We start from the raw sequence: 26,223 nt of genomic DNA, 5'->3' as shown, positions 1-26,223 counted from the left end.
ACACTGTTTACCACCGCCAGCGACGGAGGGGACCAGACCGGGTAGATAGATGGGTGGATGGGTAGATAGACAGGCACACATAAGGCAAGGCACGACTAACGGGTTTAACTTTTGTTTCAGAACCTCATTGCTACGTGATGTCTCAGCAATTTGGATCCGTAATCGTTTCGGATGTTTCGTCAGTGTTGGTGTTCGCGCGCGCGTGTGTGTGTGTGTGTGTGTGTGGGGGGGGGGGGGGGGGGGGGGGGGGGGCGTGTGTCTTTGTGTATTTGGAGCTGTGCTTAGATTTGATGTCAGTTTGTATTGTGTAATAAGGAGAGAGAGCGAGATTGATTTAAGAACTTGCGAAGTTGCGTTGTTTGGAGACAATTGAATTTGGTGTCAACTTTCAAAGTTAGATGAATACGCAGTAACAGATCCGTTTGTTAGATGACATTGGCAGAAATTTTATATAAGCAAAAGATATAGATATTTTTTTCTACAACAACAACAACAACAAAAAAAACCAGAAAATTCCCCAAGTAACAGATAACCAAATCTAACAAACTAACTGAATACGATATACGCTTACCAGTCCATGTCTTCTGTTGCCGCAGTGTATTTCTCTCTTTGACAAACACGGCAGATTAGCAACTTGGTAATGAAGCACGAGTTTGTCATTGGACGTTCCGCTTTCTTGAACGGTTCTGTTTGTTGTCACGGTTTGTGTGTGTGTGGGGGGGGGGGGGGGGGTTGTTTTTAAGGAATCTCCCTCTTTGACAGACAGATTAGCAACTTGCTAATGAAGTATGAGTATGTCATTAGACGTTCCGATGACTTAAACAGTTAATTTTGTTTGTTGCCGCGGTGGTGGTTTTTTTGTTTGTTTGGGTTTTTTTGGTTTCGTTTGTTTGTTTGTTATGAGGATTCTCCCTTTTTGACGATTATTAGATGTTCCGCTGACTTAAACAGTTGAACTGAGGTTGAATTTCCCCAAAAGTTCTCTGCTCCGCAAGTCGGCCAGTTAAAACAGCTCCAGTGGTTTTTGTTTATTTGCTGGGTTTCATTATTATTATTGATATTATTATTCTGTTCTTTTTCAGTTCTCTTTTTCTTTCTTTTTCCCCCCCTATATCACCCTTTTGTTTATGATCTGTGCTTAGAAACGAAGCTGATGAAAGCTCAGAGGTGCGTTTAAGAACCTTTCTATTCCCTTATTTAAATTTTGAAAACAAACAACAACCCTGCTCTATTGTTACGCGCTCAGAAAATAACGTCTATGATGAAAATGATAACGATGATGGTAATGTTCATCAAGGTTTACAGCAGGCTGGTTCCTGGCTGGCTGCCTCTCCTCTCTCACAGTAAAACCCCGCTTTGACAGAACTACGTCATGCTCGATTCATAAACCTGTCAGCAGCTCCTGGATCGTTGTACCAAAGGGGTCATTAAGAATCGTGACGATGCGAGCTCTAAGTAAAGAATGGGTCAGAAAATAGAATAAGGAGAGTGTGGCAAGTGAGAAAAATGAAGAAAGAAATACAGGAAAAGAGAGAAAGAGAGGACTGTGCACTGCAGTAAGTACAGCTCTTTTTCGCATTTCTGCCACCTGGTGGATCCATTTTTTTCCATGAGCCCGATTTAGCGTCAAGTTAGGATTGAAATAAATCTTTGCGCACTAGAGGGGAAAAAAGACAAGAAAAAGAGATGGAAATAAACTGTGAGCAAAAGGCAGCTACTGTGCAGGCTAAAAATTTACGAGTCGTGAGCCAGACGTCGGCATCATGGAAGTACAGGAGAAGTGGAGTAGATGAGTTGGTAGGGAGATAAAAGAAATACGCACATACAGACGGATGGAGTTGCGGGTATTAATGATTTGATGCGGACGTCGTGGGTTTAGATTGCAGCTGCACTACTTCGAACAGTTACAGCGCATTCACGCGCACACGCACAGCGCACCGAGAGAGAGAAAGAGAGAAAGGGGGAGAGCCAAAGAGTTTTACAATGATAGTGTCATAAGCGTAGCCGCAGCAATCTGAACAACTGTTTGTTACAGTGGGATGGGGGGTAGGCCTACTAGTTATGTAGATTGGCGTAGCAGCTGCACAGTAAACACACACACACACACACACACACACACACACACAATTGTGGACTGGCGTAGAAGCTGCAGCATTAACAGTTTCAAAAGAAAGAGGAGCGGGTGGGGGGATGGGGATGAATGCAAGGGAAGATGGAATGTTGGTAAAGTGGGTTGTAATAGCATCTGCAGTTTGCTCAGGAGTTATGCCCAATAGAATGGCACCCCGAAAGAATTACGGTCCCACAATTTCGTCTTTGCAAAGGAAGGCCCAACCCTGTACGTCTTCCGGCCTTCAAAAGGCAGGATACACATGGCTTAAGACGGACTTACCATGAGAGCTGGTGTACACACTCAACTCGAGGTGCAACTTAAACTGCGTCATGTTGTCTTGTATCCGAATAGTATGTAAATGCTAAATCGAGAATTGCATCAGAATAATAACATCAATGAGCACTGGGACGTTTGTAAGATCCTATTACCCTTGTGTTCTTTGCACAATGGGATCACTACTCCTCTCCTTGCTCCGCTTTTCCCAATCCTTCCACGCCCACCATCCTCTCCCGAGGGTATGGGATTTAGGGGAACTTTTTTTTGTTTTGTTTTTTTTTTTTTTGTTTTTTTTTTGTTGTTTTTTCTTTTGATCTCCACCTGATGATAGATAACCCAGGAAAGGGGCAAGTCAGATTGCCAGCGACACTGGCCGTTGCCTTCCCCCACCACTCCACCCCTCACCCCGCCCTCCACATCCCCTGTCTGGCTGGCACCGTCACAACAATAACGGCACCACCACATGGAGAGGGATGGGGCACAGCAGAGAGAGAGAGAGAGAGAGAGAGATGTGGGGGTGGGTGGGGGGCCATGAAGCCAGATGGATTTCTTTTTCTGCTCCGTACACGTGCACACTGTGGTGTTGTATGAAGTTAGCAGAATGCCGACACCTCTCTCTCTCTCTCTCTGTGCTCTTTATCCCGTCGTGTGCGGTAGCTGTGGTGCCAGATGGATAGAGTTGCCTGCCGCCCTCTGAAACCTGTCTGTCGCTCGTGCAAGAGTGACAGTTAGCGCTCACACACCTGTTGCTGCACTCTTTGACGTCGTGTTGGCGGTGGGGGCGGTTTGGTGGTGGTGGAGGAGGAGGAGGCGGATTGGTGATCTTTCAATACCGTCAGTTTGTGGTGGTTGTGTAGAACTGTAGTGACTGTACGTGTGCTTGGTGCTTTGATGTGATTAGGAATGAACCGATCGTTCCACGGAGGGTGTCTGGGGATAAGGGAAAGGAAGGATGGGGATAAGAGAAAGGAAGGAGAGAGGGGGGATAGGTGGGGGTGGGGAGGGGAGGGGAGAAATATATGGAGCGGTACAAATCTTTGCCAAAGTGAAATCTGAACATAATGATCGTGATTTCTGACCACCTGTCTCGTTAATTATCTGTTCCCACGTCCCTTTCTGTGTCAGGTCTCGACATGAAAAAGGAACAGAAATAAATGGTGGTCCGTATCAAAGTGTTGTCTGGTCAGAATCGCACGAAGGCGAGTCAAGTGGGTTCTCGGGCTCCCCCCACTCCCCCCCCCCCCCCCCCCCTTCTCTCTCTCTTGAAGTTGGTTCTCTCTCTCTCTCTCTCTCTCTCACACACACACACACACACACACACACACACACACACAAATCAGTCGCTTTCTCAATTCTCCTTTAGAGCAAACACATCAAAGCACCTCTCCACCCTTATGTGGCAAGATGGTTTCCCACAAAGACACGTGCAAAGCACCTCTCCACCCTTATGTGGCAAGATGGTTTCCCACAAAGACACGTGCAAATGTTTTTCGCCGCAAGTTTGGATGGTGAGGGTACTTGATGGTAGGGCTAACGCTGCTGCTGCTTCTTCGGCCGCATTTCCATTCCGTATCTTTTGCCAGAGAATCGTGTCTGGAGTTGTTGTTTTTTTGTTGTTGTTTTCTTCCAAACAGGGAAACGAGGGAGGAAAAAAAAATCAAAACAAAAATGCATCTTTGTAACGTGGGTATTCTGAGAGCGAGAGGCCTATGCATATCCGACGGGTGTTACTTTCATGGATCAGTTCAAATAAGCGCACAGGGATAAAAGCGGCTGTAAGGAAACCAGTTGTTTTATTCATTCATTTTTAAAGGATAATGTGTCTCTCTTTCTGTCTCTGTCTGTCTGTCTGTCTCTCCATCATACCTTTCTCTCATTCCTTTTCTATCTCTCCCCTCCTCACATCCCCACCCTTGTCACAATCGGTTTTTTAAAGGAAATTTTGTATTTAAGAAATAACCGGTCTTCATTTAAAACTGAACACTGGGTGAACGTTTTGCTTGCGGCCGTCGTTGGCAGGAAGTTGGGGAAAAAGGAAGCAGGAAAAAAGAATATAGGGGGGGAAAAAAATCCACCGAAATGCGAGGAAGCGACAAAGATCAGGCTAATTACCTCTGCCACGGCCGCCACCTTGTTGAAAAGAGATAAAAAAGGAAATGTGTGTCTGACGCCTCTCGCCCTAGACATGTTTACAATCAATTGCACGTCATGTTCGGTTCTAACCCCGCAGTCTGTAGGATCCTTTGCCTTAGAACACAGTATGCCCGGCGGTTCACATTTCTGGGGCATCATCGGCGGCGTCTGCCGACGTCGTCAGAACGAAGACAGCAGCATCACCACCGCTGTCTGTTTCGCTGACAAGACAGGAACGATCGAACGATGTGAAGCCCACCTCAGAACCTAAAGTAATCGACATGTATTCAAATCCAGTTGCTCAGTGCATTGGGGTTTAAGCTCGAGATGTGTAAAAACCGATGCCGGATCTAAACCCTGCAGAGGAGGAAGAGGGGTGGGGGGGGGGGGGGGGGCAGGGGATTGAGTCAGCAAAGTTTATTGTGGGAGATATAAGGTTTGTTCGTTGTCTGTATACCACCCGTCTCCAGGAATCCTATCAGTTCAGCCCGCCCAACAGCCCCCAGCCGGCATCGAGGATTAGCCAGAAGATAAGTTGTGAGAAGAGAGTTGTGCTACCCACAGACCACAAGTAGCGATTTTTCCCCCTTTTCTTTTCTTAACCTTCTTGTTTCACTCCTCAGACTGATTGATCAGGTGGTGCCGTCGCGTGGCGCTGGCGGGTAAGAGGGAGATAGATAGGGAGGGGCCGGGGGAGAGGGGATGGAGAGAGAGAGAGAGAGCAGAACATGGACGACACGGAGGAGGACCCAGTTTTGTCTGATATCAGCCGCCAGCAGCAGGAGAGAAGAGAGAGGAACAAAGTTCACTTGCGGTGTAGTGTAACTGGAAACTGGTCTGGATGAGACGGCATGTTGACGTGACTTCGGCAATATTACACAGCAGAACATACGTGTGTTTTGTGTGGATTTTTTTCAGCGGAAAGAAAAATAATGTATGGATGTAAAGAATAACTATTTTAAAGGCCGTTAAATCATAGAAAGAAAGTGAAAATTGGCATGATTAAGGAGAAAAACAGAAATGATGAAGATGTTGATTAACGTGGAGCCATTTAAGTGAAATAGATGATTTACTTTGAGCTTTAAAGCGAAAGATAAGTAAGTTAGCGCTGGGATGAGAAACAAAATTAGATGCTCGAGAACAGAGAGACAAAAAGAAATAACGAGGATGCTGGCTAAGTTTGACTGTGAAGCTGACGAAATGAAGCATTGAACTGTTATTGTTTAAAGAAAAAAAGAACAGAAAGTTTATATTAAAAAACAACAAACAAACCAAAAACGAATTAGCACGGACTTCAAAGCTGTTCGGACATGTAACCGTCATTGCGGCAAATGGTGATGGGGAAAGAGCGAAAGGAATCGACGCTCGGAGCTTGGTTGGAAGACTGTAAGCAGGCCATGAAGACTTGTGATGACAGAGACAGAACTTCCGTGATGGTGTTGAGTTGTTTCGTGTTGTGAGAGGAGGAGGGACAACAGTTCGCACATAGCCAGGAGGACTGTGCAGACTTTTTATTGCTTTTGTTGTCCGGAGGTCTGTAGTGGACAGAGTTGTAGAAGTCAGCCGCCATGTCACAGCTCGGGAACTTCGGCCTGTTGATGGTCAGGCTGGTGCGGTGGAAGCAGGCGAAGAAACGTCGCGAGGTAAAGACCCACACCCCCACATCTCTCTCCACATGCGATGCTGCATGCCATGTGTTTGTCTGTTTATATGTCTGTCTGTCTCTCTCTCTATCGATTGATCTCTCTCTCTCTCTCTCTCTCTCTCTCTCTCTCTCTCTCTGACTTTCACCCCACCACACATTGGCCTACATTACGTTAATTTGAAGATAACAATATTTTTGATGTTTACAAATAATACAATTGACTGTTTCAACTCATCCGTAGACACGATCATGGTCGCACATCTGAAATGCGATTTTGTTTGATTTTGTGTTTGGTTTTATCTGATTAAATCGGTGTGTTTGAAAATTTGATGATTTTATTTCCATAGTAATCATCTATTTTTGCCCAAGATACATTTTTTGCAAAGAAGAAAAAAAAAAAAAAAACTTTAACAAAGAACCAAACGCACAGCAAGTTTCTGAAGGGAAGACAGAAATCGTGGTCTGTCATTTCGGGAACGACCGGTTTAATGTGGCCAGTGGTCTGCTAACGAGTCACGGGGAAACGAAGTCAAATGCATTTCGTTCCTGTGTTTGTCCATGAGCACTTCATGACAACAAACGTTGTGCTTCATGACAACAAACGTTGTGCCTACATGTATGGCATGGACAGCCGTGTGTGTGTGTGTGTGTGTGTTGAATTTTTTTTTTTTTTTAAGAACTCTCTCCACAAAAACAAACGCACAAACAAATAAGAGATTATCCATCAGCACTTTGTGTGTGTGTGTGTTTCTGTAGGGTAGGGGGAGGGAGAAGGGAGGTGGTTGGGTAAGGTGGTTGGTTTTTTTTGTTTGGGTTTTTTTCATGCCGTTGTTTCACAAAAACCACTGCCAGACCACTTCCGTCAGGAAAGCATTCTTGCTACAGCAGCCGTATAACTAACACCATGTGAATGGAGAGAGAGAGAGAGACGCGAAACGAAATTTTATCAGTGTAATTGAAAGGCTTTTGACTCGCATGTGTAAACAATGTGAGTCTATGTAATGATCCGGTGTTTGGTTGTGTGAGAGTGTGTGTGTGTGTGTGTGTGTGTGTGTGTGTGTGTGTGTGTGTGTGTGTGTCCGAGCTAAACTTGAAATTTGTCAATTTCTCTGGAAATACTTTATCTGTCAATACTTGATTTGGATTAAACATAGGGGGAACAAATCTTCAGTCATAACAATAATGGGTTACGACAAAAGATGTAACCCAGATTTGCCTGTATTTCCGGATCATGAACGGTTTATTTCGTTTAGGATCCTGGTCGAAAGTGGATACAGAATTAACGAGAATGAACATAAAAGAGAAATTGAATGGACCTGGTTGTAGTTTCTGTAAGCCTACCGAACAAGTATCTCTGCAGATCTTGACAAAACGGCTACATGTTGCGGTTTGCCTGAGGCGATGGCAACGTGTCTCCTACACCGCGGACTTGAAAAGAATTTCTCAAATAATCGGAATATACCAAAATAACATGATTTAAACGGCGTCATCACCTCGAATACCGTAATCGATTTATCACGCTACAAAAACGACATAAGTTTAGATATTAATTTTTGAACTGTATTGGTAGCCGCGCTTTAGCGCTGTGAGTAAGTCCACAAACTCTCAACCCGAAGATGCTTGGCTCAATGTACTGTTATGCCTTTTTTTTCCTCAGAAGTTTTACAATATTAAATACAGAACACATTCTAACTTCAAACGATTTTTTTACTGTATTAAGTGTGTATCTTTCCCCCCTCCCCCCTCTCTCTTGTTATTGTTAACAGTAAACGAGACTTATTTTGTAAGTAAAAGTTGGGTCGGAGTTCTACTACCCTGTGGAGGGCGCCACGTCAGTATTGCAGTTTTAGTCCCACAAGCCTAGGGGGATAACAAAAAATAGACAGAGAAACAGACAAAGAGACAGATGTGGGGGTACAGAGGAGAAAGTTGCAAGGCCAAGCCATTATTTTCATAGCCACCCCCTCCACCCCCCGGTCCACAGACACACACACACACACACACACACACACACACACACACACCTGTGTCAGATCCAGTCTGGTGGTTTTGGCGAGATGCTGAGAGAAGACTGTCTGGCTGGTGAACGTGCATTACTATAAAGTGAGACTGTTTTCTTTGGGATTAATGCAGTCCAGAAGGAAGACAGGAAACGGAGGAAAACAGAATCGGTTCATATCTCAACTCGGGACAGATATGAGCAGGATAGCAATTAACATATATTGTGCGCACACGCGAACGCAGATGCACGCGAGCAGAGGAATAGTTCAGTAGTTTCTCTGCTTTCAGCATAATGCCTAGCCTGGGGATGGGGTGAGGACAGTATTACGCTTCGACTTGCTTTATACGTTTCGCCATCATTTTTTTTTATTAGAACTCACTTGCTAGCCATGGCTGTCAAAATGTTGAGTTCGAAAGTCACGAACCCTACATAAAAATTGGCTCTCTTTGCTGTCGACCTGCAGTCCCCACTGAATGACTGAGCAATACAACAACCACAATACAGCCAATGAGCGCACAGGACAGCATACAGAAGGGGCATAAGTATGTGGCGATCTCTAGCGATTAGACCTGTCCTGCTCTCCACTACCCTTTCTGCCGAACTGGTTTGACACCGTGGTGTCCGCATGTCGTGATGCCTCGTCAAAAACTTATGCGCTTAAAAGAACATTAAAACGTCCCTCCCCGACCCCCCTCCCCCCCACCCCTCTCTCTTTCTCTCTCAAGAACATTAAAACGTCCCACACCGCTCTCTCTCTCTCTCTCTCTCTCTCTCTCTCTCTCTCTCAGCCTGTCATTCACTCTTTACGCGCTGTCTTTTCCGGAGAGTATTGCATCACTCAGCAATTTATTTTGTTGATATTGCCATGCGATGTGTATGTACATGTATTTTTCTTTTACCTCCCTCCCTCCCTCCCTCTCGTATCCCTTGTACAAAATTTCTTCTGAAAGTTCTGTTAAAGATATTTTTTTTGTTAGGGTAAGATGAAAACAGGCCAGAAAGTGCTTATTCCTTCCCCCCCCCTCAAGGATGACTAAGCGCGTTGGGTTATACAGCTGGTCAGGCATCTGCTTGGCAGATGTGGTGTAGCGTATGTGGATTTGTCCGAACGCAGTGACGCCTCCTTTTGCTACTGAAACTGAAACTCCTTTTCCGCCGTTTCTCTCTCTCTCTCTCTCTCTCTCTCTCTCTCTCTCTCTCTCTCTCTCTCTTGTGCTTTTTTGGGGGGGGTTGGTTTTGTGTGTGTTTTTTGTTTGTTTTGTTTTGTTTTTTTTTGGCGGGGGGGGGGGGGGGGGGTTGTTTTGTTTTGTTTTGTTTTGTTTTTTAGTTTCGATTTCTGTGTATCTCTCTCAGACTTGAGCCACCTCGACTCACGTTTGCGTGGATGAAACAAAATATCGCATCCCCGGTGAGTAAACAAACGGAGGAAATGGCACCCAAATTCCATGCGTTTCCGCCGTAGTAATAAAACATACAGAGGAAGGTTAACTCTCTCCATACGAACGGCGAAAGAGACGACGTTAACAGCGTTTCACCCCAATTACCACCATCAAAATATTACAAGCGGAAGGCTCTTATACTGAAGAGGTGAATGTTGACAAAGAATAACACAATTCTGACGACGGAAGCTAAAGGTTGGGTCATTCAGACACCCACTGGACATCCGAGGGGTCTGTGTAGAGGAGAAGAGAGGACTGGCCGTACTGAGTGAGTTAACCTGGGTTTGAGAGGCAGGGAGATAGAGGAGCAGCAGTAGTAATGATAACATCATTCGGAGAAGATACATCGAGTCCGGTATGCAGAATGCACTTCGTGTGCATAAAAGAACCGCACGGCATTAGAATGGTTGTTTGTGGCGAAATTCTGTATAAAAAAAAAAAAATCACTTTAGTAGGAAAAGACAAAACAAAAAAAACTTGCTGAATATTGAAGGAAGATAAAGAAAATAAAGGGGGGTGGGGGGTCGGCTCTGCGTTGTGGTGATGTGCCTTCCCCGGTGAGTGCAGCCCGAATTTCACACCGAAAAGTCTGTTGTGACAGAAAAAGTAACACTGAATACAATACGATACAATCCAATCTAATCCAATACAATCCAATCCAACACAATACAATACAGTATAATACACTGCAGTACAATTCAGTGCAATGCAACGCAATGTAATACAGTAAGGGAAGTTAACTGGCACGGTTCTATGGCAAATGACGGTGATATGTTGAAGCATGTTGCTGAAGACGCACTGTTAGCAGTATCCATTATGAAGATGGTGATTTACCTTGTGTTCGAAATGGGGGGCTAAAAAAAATCTACACAAGGAGTTTGTGTTCAACACATCTTTTTTCCACAGTGCAGATACTGCCTACCCACGTGGCTGCGCTTTCGCACGCCCGCATGCACCCACTCCTAAACACACGCACACACACACACACACACACACACACACACACACACACACACACACACACACACACACACACATTTATTCGTCCTCAAACTTTGTTCATGTGCTTTCCGTCATCTGTTAAGCACTTGAAAAAGTGAAGAGACGTTAAACTATAAAGATTCAACATACGCGTGCACACCCCGTTCTACCCCACGTACCCCATTAAAACACACACTCTCCCCATCCCCTCAATCCCTGAGCCTTCACGCTTTGAACCCTGACCTCAACCCCCACCCCCATCCCCAGCCACCCCCACCCAGGCGATAAAGCGAAAACAAATGTATGTACGCGCGCACGCAAAGCGCTTTGAAACATTTCCAGTAGTTGCTGGGGCAGCAGCATTGAAAACGGAGACAAAAAAGAAAATCAAAAGTGTCTGAAAACTTGTTGAGAGAAGTTCACGACGGAATATGTTTTCAGTAGGTACGTGCTCGACAAAGTCGGTCGGTGGAAGGAACTCCCTGGCTTAGTTCGTTGTTGGTCTGTAAGGATGAAGAGGAGAGGGGGTTCTTAGAAAAAGACAGGTCTGATATCGGGGGAAAGAAGAAGAGAGACTTGAAGGGAAAAAAAACAAAAACACCAGCAACAACAACAAAAAAAAAATATAAAAAACCCCCAGAAAAAACCGTTCAGATTGATATTTTGGTATGTGGCACACAGACATGGGGCAAGTTGGAGTTTGTCTCGTTCTGTCTCTCTCTCTCTCTCTCTCTCTCTCTCTCTCTCCACTCCCCCCGACCCCCTTTCAGAACACAGGAAGCCAACAGAGAAAGAGCGAAAAACCTGGGAAGAGACATGATCGAACCGAGCAGGAGAGACTAGAGAGACAGACCGAAAGAGGCGACGGGGCAGCGTTGTTGAAGATTGATTTGCATGCTGTCTGTTGATATGTTCTGCAGTGCCAGCCTCCTGGTGGGGGGAAAAAAGACAGGGGAGGAATCGATGGTGGTGGAGAGGAGACGCGTATGCACGCACGCATACACACACAACACACACACGCGCGCGCGCGCGTACATACACACGCCTAGGTTGCATCAGTCGCCAAACTGGGAGGCAGAGGGAGGGATGTGATGATGATGATGATGATGATGGTGGTGGTGGTCTTTTGAGGACTGATATCTTGGATCTGTTGGTACCGTCACAGATTATTCGAAAACTTGTCAGCTCTCTCTCTCTCTCTTTCTCTCTCTCTCTCTTTCTCTCTCTCTCTTATTTCTTCAGACTGGGAGGAGGAGAGAGGCGGCGTAGCTAGTTCAGTGCATAGTTCTTTCTTTCTTCCTTTAAAAAAAAAAGAAGAAAAAAAAAAGAGGTTTGATATGGAAGTTAAAGGATTTGGTATATTTCGATTTTTTTTTCTCTCTCTCATTTTTCCAGACACTGCATTTGACCAATCCCCTATCTTCCCCCTTCCCACACCTTCTTCTTATTCTTCCTTTTTTTCTTTTTTTCCTTTTTTATCCACGCATTTTATATACAGATGCTGATGAAACAAAATCCGTCCTGATATTGGATTATATGAAATATAGTGATTCTAAAGTTGAAAACTTTAGAAATGCCACACAAACTTTGTAAAAGAAATGTTTCATGTTCATGTCAGTACTTTGTGGAAATGTTTCATGTTCATGTCAGTACTTTGTTGATTAATGCATTGATTGTTTGCAGTGTTTACGATGGTGTATCCTTGTACTATCTAGCAAAAAAAAAAAAGTAGGCCAGTTCTTTCTTTGAGAAAAAAAATGTTTCAGGGAAAACCCAGAGCCCACCAAGGTCTCCTGAACTGGGTGGCTTTAAGGCAGCCCGGCGCTTGTGTGAACTGATAGCGCTTGCAGTTTTTGTTGTCCATGGACCAGGGTGTGGTAGTGGTGGTAGTGTGCTTGGGGGAGAGGGAGGGGGGGGGGCTGTGTGAGAGATACGGCGCTGAGACGACACGGGGAGTGGTGGTGGTTGAGGGGGGGGTTAGGTGGGTGTTTGGCAAGGCGAGTGGCGAAGTATAAGAAAGCAACCTTTCTGTCTGATGGGTTCAGATTCTAGCATCCCATAACTCACAACAGAATGAAGTGGGTTCGGAAAACACTTCTCTCTCTATCTCCCTCTCCCCCCTCCCCCTCCCTCTTCTCCCTTCTCCCCCTCCTCTTCCCCCATTCCCGCATCTTACATCGTCCTCCTTCCCTCTCCCCTCCCCTCCTACGCCATCACCCAGTTCAGGCAGTGAAGTCAATGAAGGATGGGGAGAAGTCACGATATTCACAACAATGATGTTTGACTTTCCCCAACTCCTGCTGATGCTACAGCCTCTTTGGATGCCTTCCCTAACTAGGCAGTATAATGGGGATGGATGGGTAGATCAGGGACCAGCAAAGTCAGAGTGGTAGGTGCCATGCAATGATCAAGTGGGAAGGGTGTTTAATAGGAGTGAGAGAAAAGTGAGGGGGGTGGGGGGGGGGGGTAAATAAAATGACGAGATGGTAATCTACGTTTATTATAACTTCCTAACCTCAGCCCCCCACCCCCACCTCTTCCTTCCTCACTTCGATGCTTTGCCATTTGGATCACCTCACCTTACCCTTGCAACTGATCTCTGGATTGTGGTGGATTGGATGGGGTTGGAATAAGGGCTTCCTGAGCTTGGTTTACGTGTCTGTGTATCTGTATGTCTGTCACTGTGCGTGGCTGGTTTTCTCTGGTCATTATTTCTCTGTCTCACTGCTACCTGTCTCTTGTGTTTCTCTGTCCGTCTCTGACTCAATGCCTGTGTGTGTGTGTGAGAGAGAGAGAGAGAGAGAGAGGGGGGGGGGAGAGAGAGTGCGTACGAGCGCGTGGGTTCACAAAGTACTGTCTTGACGCGTCTATACTGAGTCACATAAAACTAAAACACAGCACTCACATGCACACACCCAAGACAACACAGTACACAACGCCCTTGCCCTTACTTGTGGTTTATTATAAACCTCTTGGGAAGCTCCTGACTGCATGAACTGTACATCATTCCCTGCCCACAGCTGAATTTGAAATAAAAAGTACACACGCACCCATCCGTGTGGCAGACGATGATTCACGCAGAGGACATAATCCAAATGCTTTGCCTTTCATCCAGGTTCCTGTTAAAATTTGTTAGCCTTTGGGATTCAACTCTTTTTCTTCTTTTTTTTTTTAATACGATTTTTCAATTCTATGATTAAAAAGTTGATCGAGTTTACCTTTTCACTTCAAATAAAGGGAAAATTCCATGTCGGTGATAGGGTGTGGTTAGATTGAAGATGCCAAAATTGTTTGAAGATGCCAAACAGTCTTCTGATTTTGAAGATGAAGAACAAAGTCGTCTGATGTTTGAAGACGCAAAACAAAGTCTTCTGTAGTTTGAAGATGAAGAACATAGTCTTCTGATGTTTGAAGATGAAGAACACAGTTATATGATGTTTGAAGATGCAAAACAAAGTCGTCTGGGGTTTGAAGAACATAGCTTTCTGATGTTTGAAAATGAAGAACAAAGTCTTCTGATGTTTGAAGATGCAGAACAAACTGTTATGGCGTTTGAAAGTGGAGAACAGCCCTCTGGTGTTTGAAGATACAGAACAAAGTCTTCTGGTGTTTGAAGGTGCAGAACAAAGTCTTCTGGTGTTTGAAGGTGCAGAACATAGTCTTTGATTGTTTGAAGATGCAGAACGAAGTCTTGACTTGAGATGTTTGAAGACGCAGAAGGAAATCTTCCAATAGTCCTGTCCAGCACCTTCCACCCACCTATACCATCTTATGATCCAGCTGGAATAGCATTTCCTTCCAACCCCTCCTCGGCCTTTGCACTTGCTTTTCTAACTAAACATGCGTTAAAAAAACACAACAACAAAAAACAAACTAGCAAATAACACACCTGCAGTAAAGCAACAGTTCTTTTTTTTAATTTATTATTCTAATAAGGACACACAATATTTTCTTCTCTCTCTCTCTCTCTCTCTCTCTCTCTCGCTTCCCCCTTCCCTGTCCCACTCATTCCTCCCCCCCTCCCTCCCCCCCTCTCTCTCTCTCTCTCTCTCTTCCCCCCCCCCCCCCCCCCCCCCCCCCCCCCCCCTCCTCGTACATAGGTAAAACAAGGACACTCAGCTTTGCACGGTGTTATGCTTGTGTGCTCCAAGTCAAGACCACATGTTTGTTGCTTAAGAGTCTGAACGTTAACTGTGCTGTGATCCCTCCCCCCCTTACCTTGCGGTGCCTGGCGTGCTGGAAAACACAGTATACAGGGGAGGGGGACAGGAAGAAACAAGGGGGGTTGTTGTTCTCCTTCCCCAAGTGTTTTCTTTGACTTGCTCTATCTGCCTCATCAACAGGTAAGGCAATGCAACAACAGTGCAACAGCAATAGGGAGGGGTTCTCAGCTCAAGGTCATCTGGGAAGAGGGGTAGGGGAGGGGTTGTGAGGGAGGAGGGTATTCAAAGGGAGGGAGAAAGGAAGAGGTGTGTGTGTGTGTGTGTGTGTGTGTGTGTGTGTGTGTGCTTGTGCAAGAGGAGGAGTATTTAGGGAGAGATTGGGGTGGAAAAGGCAGGAGGAATGAGGTTGTGTCTGTGTGCCTGGCAAGTGGGGAGGGGGGATGGAGGGGGTATATAAAGGGAGGAGTAAGAAAGCAGTGGAGGGGGGAGGAGGGGGCAGGGGGGTGGGGGGCGGGAGAGGGGGGGCTGCATAGGCAAGAGGGAGTGAGAGTGTGTTATTGTTTTTGCTGTACATCAGTTTTACATCTTAGTACAAGTGTTATCAGATGGAAAGAGGAGCTGGGAGAAATGGGGATGGCTAAGGAGAATGTGGGTTAGTAGTAAGCGTTGAGTAGGATTTGCTTGAAGGAGTGTGTGTATGTGTGCACGCGTGCACACGCACATGTGTGTGTGTGTGTGTGTGCACGCTCATATGTGTGTATGTCCTTTTATTACAAGAATTATTAGATGGAAGGAGGAGAGAGGAGAAATAGGGATGGCGGGGACAATGTGTGCAAGTAGTAAGTGTTGAGTAGGCATTTGCTTGAAGAGTGTGTGTATGTGTGCACGCGTGCACACGCACGTGTGTGTGTATGTGTGCATGTAAGAAGGGGTGTGTATATTATTCATGGTTGCTTTGAACATGTAAAAGCATTGAAAGGTCCATAATGGGATCCAAAGATGAATTAGGTCTGTGACCTAATTGAGGTTTTCAGGTGGTAGGGAATCAAAGGACTTGGGTGTGCCCAGTTGAGACTTTCTGTGTTGTCTGTTTGATCTGGATTTCAGGATTTTGTCCCATAGGATTCTCTGCCTCTGTCTTTGCTTCTCTCATCTCTCTTGTTCTCTCTTGTTCTTTCTCTCTCTCTTTCTCTCTCCCTCTCTCTCTTTTTGCACTTTGTTCTATCTTGTCCTGTCATGTATGACTTAAGGGTTCTTTTCATACCATTGAAATTTTTTAAGTTCCCTGGTCAGTTTTGATTATCGCTACTTATGGCATCTACACATGAACAAACTATCAGAAATTTCTCAATTTATCTTTTCAAAGCGTTCAAGCTTTGATCCACTCTTACGACATAAAATCAATTTATTAAGCTCGTGATACTGCTGATGACACATGTGTAACTTTACAGAGTTTAGTTAAATATGCGTGTGTTATTTATCTGCAGTGTACTGCTTAGCAAAGTGTATATTGCTTGACAAAGTATGATATTTGTCTTGTTTATCCATTTATTGTTTTTCTTCTCAAATGTGTTTTTTTTCTGACACCCTTTCATGAGGGGCTATGGCCTATATGAATAAACAGTTCATTTATTCATTCATTCATTCTTTCTCTCTCTCTCACTCTTCCTTTATCTCCTCCCCTCCTTTTCACCTTTTGTGCCCGCATGTCTGTCTGTCTGTCTCACTGTGTCTGTCTTGACTGTATATCTCATTCTGTGGTTTTGAGTGTAAATTAAAGTTATTTCTGTCTCACCATAATAGACTTTTCACAAATGTACCACTGCATAATACTCTCCTTAGCCCCTGCTCTCTCTCTCTCTCTCTCTCTCTCTCTCTCTCTCTCTCTCTCTCTCCTCTCTCTCTCCCCCTCCCTCCCTCCCTCCCCCCCCCCCCCCTCTCTCTCTCTCTCTCTCCTTCCCTTCCATCATCTTTTTCTGTCTTTCTTACTCATTCAGTCTGTTTTCAATGAAAACAATGCTTATTTATGAAAGATCATGGCCCCATCTGGAGGGATGAACAAAGATAAGACATTATTCTTAGAAATAATTATGTGCAGATATATCTGCATTTGTGTACTTTAAAAATTTTGCATAATGGAAATGTGGACTATGGTGTTAGCTAAGTCTTACTTCTCCTCTTTAAAGGATTTGTAAAGAAACACAGCAAAGTGTTTATTTTATTTTTTTTTTTTTAAAGTTTCTTATTCTTTTTTTTATTACAAGAGTGAGATCAGCCCAAACAAAGTTGGTTTTCTCTGGTATTTGTGATGTATGTTGCACATGTTTTTGATGAAAAATACAGAAAGTGTTTATAAGAAAAGAAGAAGAAAAAGAATACAGAGGGGTGAAAATGCTGTAGAGAATCGGTAACAATTTTCCAAATGCTTTGTGCTTTGACTTGGCTTTGAGAGACTTTCCATATGTTTTGAGGAGGATGTTTAGAATCTGTTTTCTGTTTATGTTCTGAAGGATGAGGATACACACTGTTTACTGTTTACACTGTTTACTGTTCAGTGTGTCATGCACACATGGCTGGCACTCTCATGGCATGCATATATATATATATACAGATGTACCTTGATGTATTTCACATACATGCATTTGTATATGTACTTGAAACTTTTTTACAACTGCACACAGTAAAGCACATATTTCAACAACCTGGTTTCTGTCTGTCCGGCAGGGCATTGTGGATGTGACGGTGGTGGTGGAGGACTACTCGGCATGTGCGGCAGGGGAGCTGAGCATCAAGCAGGGCCAGCAGATCGAGGTGGTGGACCCCTCGCCCCCTGTGGGCCCCACGCAAGCTGCCACCGAGTGGTGCCTGGTGCGCACCATGCCACCAGACGGGGCCGACCCTGCACAGGGCCTTGTGCCCCTCTCCGCCCTCAAGCCCATCCCCATGCTGCGCCCCGGCGCCAGGAACAGCATGGAGCTGGACGGTCAGTGGAGGGATGGTCGGTCGTCTTGGCCATGTTGGCGTTACCATGTTGTCTTTGTTTTTGTGTGTGTTGGATTGTGTCCTCTGTGTGTGTGTGTGTGTGTTGGGTCGTCTATTGTGGTTTCGTGTGTGTGTGTGTGTGTGTGTGTGTGGAGAGAGAGCGGCAGGAAAGGAAGTTTGGGAAGAGATAATGTTTGGGAAAGAAAGTCGTGAAAAGAAAGATGAAAAGTGGTGGGGGAGACGACCAGTGTAATTGTAGAAGGGTGAGAGTAAAACTTTAGGCAAACTGTGTGAGGCTGCATTCAGATCCAGCACCAAATGAACTCACCAAAGTATGTATTGACATGTGTGTTTTTTAACAAGCACATGTTCAGTGCATCATATACCATTATTGTTGACAGAATTTTTATCAGTACAGACATAACAGATGCACTGCATAAAACCAAAGCTTTGTTAGACTATTTTTTAGCTTCCTAGACTATTTATGAGCCAAACATCAACACCCACCTGAGGTAATTTGGTCATTAAAGAAGGTAAACATGCTGGCAGAAACATGCCAGGATAATGGGGAAAAGTGACTCACTAACTCAGTGCTGAGCAGAATCATGTCTCATGATGATGGGTAATGAGTTGCAGGTGTCTTGTTTTTTCCAGTGTACCAGTGCAAGCAACCCAAATTTCTATAATATTCAGTAGCCATTTATAATCAGATAAACAGATAGTAATTTTTTGTCTCTTTTAGTATTTGTTTTATTTACAAACTCCAGTTTTCAATCCTGTGAACTTCAAAAAGGTGACTGTACTGACAGACTGGAACCATGCAAGAGATCCACACTGAAGGAAGAAAATATTTTTTGTTGGGTGATCATCATTCATCCCAGGAGGTAGATCAAACACCTTCAACAGGAACGGTTGATAGACATCATGATTTTAAGCAAGATGGAAAAAAGATAGTAATTCTGTAACAAAAAAGAAAGGAGCAAGCTGGAAAAAAGATAGTAATTATGTAACAAAAAAAAGAAGAAAAAAGGAAAAAAAATAATAATGAATGGATAAGCCTGAAAGAAGAAAGGAAAGGGTGTGCCATGATCACAGTTAGTGAAGAGGTGTTGGTGCCAGTTTCACATTCAGTGGAGTTTTGTGGCATTCCAGCCAGTCTTGATGTTTTTCCTGTCCCTAAATGTGTATTCTTGTCAGAAATGGTCTGAAATCTGGGAGCAGATCTTCCATTGAGTATGGTATTTAGCACACAACAGAAAATACAGTGGGATGAGAGATTATGAACATTATACTTTGTTTTCTTTGAACTAAAGTTGCCCTGACCTTTTGTACCTGCAGTGAAAAGGAGTAAAATATAATTCTCTATTAAGAAGGCTGCCTTCACTGTGTTTGCTATACATGCTTTTTTTTACTTCTTTCTTCTTCTTTTTATTTTTTATTATTTTTTATTTTTACTTTTTTTTTTTACACTCCCATGCAATTTCTCATCATCTCATTCAGTTTGGTAATTGTGAAAGATCGATAAAATCGCTGATCTGATTGACTGATTTCAGATTCGTTAGGAGAGGGATCAACACCTCTCAGCCCATCCTCTCCAGTGGCCAAGCGTCGCAGCAGCTTCAGGTACATAAAGTTTTTTTCATAGTTTTTTTTAAAGATTTTATATACATAATGTGTGTGCATACATTGTGTTTGTGTGTGCGTGTGTGCATGTGTGTGTGCGTGTGTGTGTGTGTGTGTGTTTGCAACAATTAACTAGGTCTCGATTCTTTTTTTTTTTTCTTTTTTTTTTTTAATGAATAAAAAGGCAGTTGTTTTGGTTTTGTGTCAAAGCAGTGTTTGACAACAGTATGGTTTTAAAAATCTGTTTTTGGTTGTATTTATTTGTGTACGTGCATGCGCCTGTGATTATTTGTTGTTGTTTTTCCCTTGTGGCAATGCTGGTGGTGCAAGCTGGAGTGATGCAACCATGTCATCAGTCAGTAGCAGAAATAAACAACCACAACAACAAAAATAGTCTTGAGGAAAAATTAACATTTACTTGTCTTTTAGCAATTTTCCATTAAAACAATAACAGTTTACGGTACATTTTTGTTTAAATCATAAACATTTTAGTCTGATTGAAGATGACAAATGCAGGAATGATAACATTTTTAATCTGATGATTAATGCTGTAAAAGTTCAGAATCGGGTCCCTGTTATACCTTTTATTTCATTTTATTCTATGTTATTGAATTTTGTTAATGGGTTGGCTAAGCTGTGGATGATCTGAGTAGATTAAAAACTATATTAAAGAAAGACAGGTACCTCCCTGAAAAAGAAAGTAAAAAAAAAAAAAGTACACCACAGTTGTCTCCACGATGAAAATCGGGGGAAATAACCATGGATAGAATTCAAAGAGGCTTGACACTGGGTTGCTTCCCTTAACCAGAAGTGTCGAGAGCAACTTTGTGTTCTTTCTTTCTTCTAATATCCCTAGTGAAGTGAAGCAAATGCTGAAACATACCTAATTCCTGATTAACACTGACAAGATTTCATTCGCTTTGTCTTAGTCTGTCTGTCTCTCTCTGTGTGTCTCTGTCACGAACACACACACGCACATCAGTAGACGTATGAGCATGCACACATACACACACACATGCACTCATAATCATGTGCAGGCATGTATTCATATACACATGCAAACACAAATACATGCATATATGCAGGCACATACATGCTCATGCACACATACACACACATACAAACACAGACACAGACACACACGCACACAGAGACACAAAGAATCAACAAGAAAACAAACAAAAAGCAACAACAATACGCTCACAGCGAAAAAGACAAAAAAAAAAGGTGTGATCACCCCCACACAACCACCTGACATCACTGTGTTGCTGAGCTAAGAAATGAATGAACATGAACATGTCAGTATGGTAGCAAAACCATCTGGCTGTCAGCATGGAGACCTTCTAACACTCGGTGTGTGTTCCATATGCTTAAGGTACTTTGTTGTATTTCTTTTTGTCACAGGCAGATTTCTCTGTACGAAATGCACGCTGCTCTCCCCTGGGAGAGCAAGTTGCCACAGCGCAGCTGCACTTTTTTCTGTCTGCTAGTATATGATTATATTTATGCTGCTTTCAAACAAAAGAGGATTTTTCTACATAATTGTGCCAGTACAACGACCCTTTTGTTACTTTGGGTTGTTTTACATGCGCAAAGTGCATACTGCACTGGAACATTTGGGTTTATCGTCTCATCCGAAAGACAGGTATCATGGGTTTGATCCGTGCCAAGTGAACGTTTTGCAAGGACTCCTACTTCTTCAGCCCTGAAATGGCCCCTATGTGGATGGCTTGGCTTGACTATAAACAGCATAATTTGGTTGGTGCTTCTGGCTAACAGTATATGGGGAGGGGAGAGCATTGTCCATTTTCCTTTTAAAAGAAAGAAAATTATTAAAGATGAAATCAGTAGGAATCGTCACAGTGTGTCTTGTTTCAGTCAATGAATCAGTCAATCAAACCTGTCCCTTTAGTCAAGTTAATGTCTGAAGCACTTAGTGCATAGGAATTTGCCTTAATTAAGGCAGTTTGCCACAGAAATTTGCCTTCAGAGAGGGATTAAAAGCTAGAAGCTGTTTTAAGAAGAAAAAAAGAAAGAAAGAAAAAAAAACCTTCGTGATTTCACCATAAGAATAATAGGTATTTAAAACCAAAGAGAAAAAAATCACTCTCACTTGATCCAAACAACATCACAGTTAAAAAAAAAACAACAGTTATCACATTGTAATACGAACAGTAAAAACATGAAGAATTGACCTAGAAATATACTAGTTTTTGTTGTTGTTGTTGTTGTATTTTTAAATGGAAACGTGTGACCAGGAAATGGCTGACGAACCCTGTGCGCAAGCTGGGTCACGGGAAGATGGAGAAACAGGGGGTCCCACTGCTGGAGGGTGCTCGCCCTGCCAAGGGAGACAAGCACCCCATTGTGGCCCTGCTGGCTGATAAGGTCAGTGTGGTGGTCTCCCCTATGTGTGTGTGTGTGTGTGTGCGTTTGTGTGTGTGGTGTATGTTCATATGTTTGTGTGTGTGTGAGTGTGTGTTTGGTTGAATGTGGCTCGAACAGTGTGGTTTTGTCGGGTTGGTGAGGGGAGGAGAAACTTGTTTCTCTGCTGCTGTTGAAGTCGTCTGTTCCTGTGTCTTGTCTTGTCTTCTCTTGTCTGTCTCCATCTTGTTTTTGTATGTTTGTCTGCTACTCACACACTGTATCTGTGTCTCTGTCTGTCTCTGTGTCTCCATTCCTGTTTGCCTTTCTTTCTTTGTGTTTGTCCTCACTCAGCTTGTGTCTGTGTGTAATTCTCTCTCTCTCTCTCTCTCTCTCTCTCTCTTTAAATTAGAATAAGTATGTAAAGTACATGAACTGGTAGATTTTAGTTTTCAAGGGATACATTAAAAAAAAAAAAAAAAAGAAAAAAAAGAAGAAAACTTGGTTTAAAGAGGCAGTTTTTATTATTTTTCATTTTATTGAATTTGGTATATATTTATGTCAGAATTTACTGCACACGATACATTACCAAGCTGAGAAGGGAAATCAGTGTATTTGAAAAATGGTGGCTTTCATTGTTAGGATTACTATTGTGTTTTTGTATGATTTGTATACATGTATATGTGAATATGACTGCACCCAGTTACATTAGTGTATTTCTCGTCTGACCGGAACTGTTGAATATGTTGTTGATGGGGTGTATTACATGGCAGACATTGTTGTGTTTTCACTGGTTCATGTTTTGCATTGAACTTGATTGTGTTGATTGCTGCATGGCTTGTGGTGAGCTGGTGACTTTGTCTTGAGCTCATGATACACTGTATAGCTGAGAGGCCGTTTCATGCAGGTTTTTGATATTTCCAATAATTAATATTTTTTCTACAAAAAAAGAATAGATAAATCTTTAGGTTTTTTAATGGCCTAAGGTTGTAAAAGTTGGGTTTTTTTGTTTGTTTGTTTTGTTTTTTTTGTCATTATACAACAAGGCATATCAACAAAACAAAAAGATGAGATTTTGTTGGTGATTTAGTGAAGCACATCAGCTGAAATGTACTGCCTGGAGTGTAAATGATTTGTAATAATATTAAATAATACACACACACACGCACGCATGCACGCGCACGCGCGCGCGCGCGCACACACACACACACACACACACACACACACACACACACACACACACTCACGCAATCCCTGAAAGAATCTTTCAGACCAAAATCACATTTTTCATGTAGCAGATAGCAGTTCATTAAAGGGGCTGGTTTGGGCTGAGGGTGGGGAGGGGGGGGGGGGTGTAAAGGTTTCTAGAATTTCAAATTTTGTGGTGAAAAAACAGCGCCAAAACAATAAAATAAAACCTGTTTGAACATTGCTGAGACCTTGCAAAAGCCATGGTCACCAACAAGTGCCGACTGTTGAGGTTTGCCAAGATTGCAGGTATGTCATTACCAGGGTAGTTGTGTTGTTTGGAGACCTGAGAAAAAGGTAAGTGCTCTTCATCTGTCTGTCTGTCTGTGTCTCTGTCTCTGTCTCTCTCTCTCTCTCTCTCTCTGTCTCTCTCTCCTTTCTCTGTTTCCATCCCTCTCTCTTTTTTCCTTCCACCCTGCCCCTGCTTTCTCATGCGCCCCCTCCAACCCCCCCATCTGTCTCTTCTCACCTTTTGTCTGCGTTGTGTGATATGGCCAGCATTTTAAGACACTGACTTGTCTGCTGAAAGAATCTTGTGATAAAGGGATTGATTGAAAGCACTGGAAGGGGCGGAGTGACATTCTGTCCGTAAAAATCACAGTGTGTTGACTTAAAAAGAGGAGAGCTGCTGACCATGTTTTGTGATCTTGAAGAGGAATGTTAGGAAATCTTGATTTGAAGTACAGACTGCTGATAGCCTCTGACTGGTATTAGCATGTTTGTGTGGGATGGGGTTGAGGGTAAAGTTTGTGCTGGTTGGATTTTGTTGTGGTGGGGGGGGAGGTTTGGGGGTGGGGGGGGGGGGGGTGGGGGGGTTAAAGCTGAAGAGATATAGCCAGTAGGGAATGGGATATGGACTACCCATGTTCAGGACTTTCTTATTAGTGCACAACGTCCCATTTTATATTCTTTATCTGTTGTTGTTATTCATGTGTTTAGAGAGGGGGTGCTGATATCATATATATGTTTGATTAGGAAACATCCATACTCAGATGAAAGGAAAATGTGGTTATGCATGCACATACCCCCACCCCTCCCCTCTTTACTTACCAACTTCACACAAGCACACACCCGTACACATGTGCACATGCATGCACATGCGTACACACACGCACACACCAGACACAGACACACACACACGCACACAGACACTGAGCACATCAAGAAAACCATAGGGTCAGTTACACTTGTTTTCCTTAAAATAATTCTTAAAAAAGAAAGCAAGAGAAGAAAAGCCCAAAGATAGCAACATGACCTTCATACGTTGATCTTTAAAAAAAAAAAATTAAAAATTAAAAAAAAAAAAAAACCCAACAAAAATCAATCCTTAATGCCAAATAAGGAGAGCCGCTTTTTCTGTTGTGCACGTGACAACCGTTGTTGGTCCGTCTGGGTCAGCCTGTTACTGTCAACATGTTTTTGTGACAACAACGGGCACGGACAGTTGATGGCTCACGTTCTGTTCAACCCTCCCCCTCCCTCATCAAACACACACACATATGCACACTCTCACACACACACACACATCTTACACAATCACACACACACACACACACACACACACACACACACACTCACACACAAGATATCTTAGTTCTCAACCGTCTGTGGACTGATACAGATCCAGTACATATTGTGTTTTGAGTTGGTTAACATCACGATCCCTTGCCCTGATTATTGTGGCCATGAGCAGTCAGCAGAACTGAAGGCAACAATGGCAAAGATCCCTTGCCCCACCCCATGCCCTCTTTGTTTTCTTTCTTTCTGTCTTTTCTTTTTTTTTTTCTTTCAGTGTAATTATATCTTTCAAAGTTTTTTTTTCTTTTCTTTTCCTTTATGTGGAGTAGCTAACAACAACATGTGGTTATTTTGTCAGGCCGAAACACAGCAGTTTCAGTTTTAAGGAGGTGACAAAGCGTTCAGACAGACCTATATGGAACACCACATCTGCTGTTTAAAAAAAAAAAACAAAAAAAAACAAGAGAGGCAAGGCCTTCAGGACTCACTTGTGATACACTTTTTAAAAAATCTAATCATTAAAATGTGTTCTGTATTTGTTATTATAAAGCTTCGGGTTAAAAGAAAAAGAAAAAAGAAGAAGAAAAAAAAAAAAGGCCTAATGGCAGATTCGAACCCGGCATGTTCTGATGGTGTTCTGATGAGAAGAAACTGTCTTATCCATTACACTATCATGGCTTCTTAACTGACGTTCAAAAATAACATATTTAAACATGCTTTTTTAAAAGGGCAATAAATTGATTGCGATAAATTGATTGCGGTATTCGCAGTGATAACACTGTTAAAATCATATTATTCTGGTGTATCTTGGGCATTCAAAAAATCTTTAAGGGCAATTAAAAATTCTTTTTAAGTCCTGGTAAAGGAGACATGGCTATCACAGCAATCACATTGCAACATTTAGCAACATTTAGCAGTTTTCTCTGGATCTAGATAGATGTACAAGTTTAGTTACACCCTGTTGACACGGTGGATTCAATTTCTCTTTTATGTTCATTCTAGTTTTATAGTTTTAAAGTTGATATGAAAATTGAGCATTTTGTTAAACTAATAACATGTTGAGCCAAATATAAGTAATTCTAAATGTCGTATGAAGTGAAAAGGACTTCATTTTGAGAAAAGTCAAGACTGGAAATTTTTGCGTTTCATCAATTCAAGGGTATAAACTCTCAAGGTTTATTATTTTTAACTGTGAATTCCAACTGATTTTGTTGATATTTTTATGGCAGTTTGGGGCATAATCCAGTAAGTGATGAGGCGTTCACAAATCTTGCTCTGAATAAATATTTAACAGTCTCCTTCTCCAACTTTCCATCACATGTTATCGTGTATTGTCGATTGAATATAAGATTGAACAGGCAGGTCAACAACTTGAAACAAAATGGCATGGTTCGCGTTCGCGAAGAATATGAGCACATGCTTTGAATATGTATAAATATGTGTACGCAAATGAGTTTTGCCCATGACCTTCAGGGCTCAGCCAATAGGTCTATAAAGTCCACTCGTCATATTGATTTTAGTATTTTCCAGAAAAAGACCACTTGGGCAAATGAACATAGTGAAAGCCCTGTACGCTGAGAGTAAAACACACAAGCGTGGGCAAATGAACATAGTGAAAGCCCTGTACACTGAGAGTAAAACACACAAGCTTTTTATGTATTGAGTATAATTTCAAAATGTAATGTTTAAGATGAGAAAGATCAGTTTAAAGCAAATTAAGCCCCCTAGCATTAATT

The 26,223-nt window shown here is 42.9% G+C and overlaps 1 protein-coding gene across 1 annotated transcript in view; it reads left to right on the top strand.

The window, feature by feature from the left end:
* LOC143292557 (kalirin-like) overlaps positions 1 to 26,223 on the top strand; it is a 217,883-nt gene that overhangs the window by 86,914 nt on the left and 104,746 nt on the right. Inside the window, exons 39-41 of the mRNA XM_076602964.1 lie at positions 17,477 to 17,735; positions 19,288 to 19,357; positions 21,616 to 21,745. Coding sequence (XP_076459079.1) covers positions 17,477 to 17,735; positions 19,288 to 19,357; positions 21,616 to 21,745 — 459 coding nt within the window. The remainder of the gene's footprint in view (positions 1 to 17,476; positions 17,736 to 19,287; positions 19,358 to 21,615; positions 21,746 to 26,223) is intronic.

Source organism: Babylonia areolata, chromosome 18 (assembly GCF_041734735.1).
Source record: "Babylonia areolata isolate BAREFJ2019XMU chromosome 18, ASM4173473v1, whole genome shotgun sequence".
In the NCBI taxonomy this organism is placed as follows: domain Eukaryota; kingdom Metazoa; phylum Mollusca; class Gastropoda; order Neogastropoda; family Buccinidae; genus Babylonia; species Babylonia areolata.
Note: the sequence above shows the minus strand (reverse complement) of the source record. Positions and strands in the feature narration are given on the sequence as shown.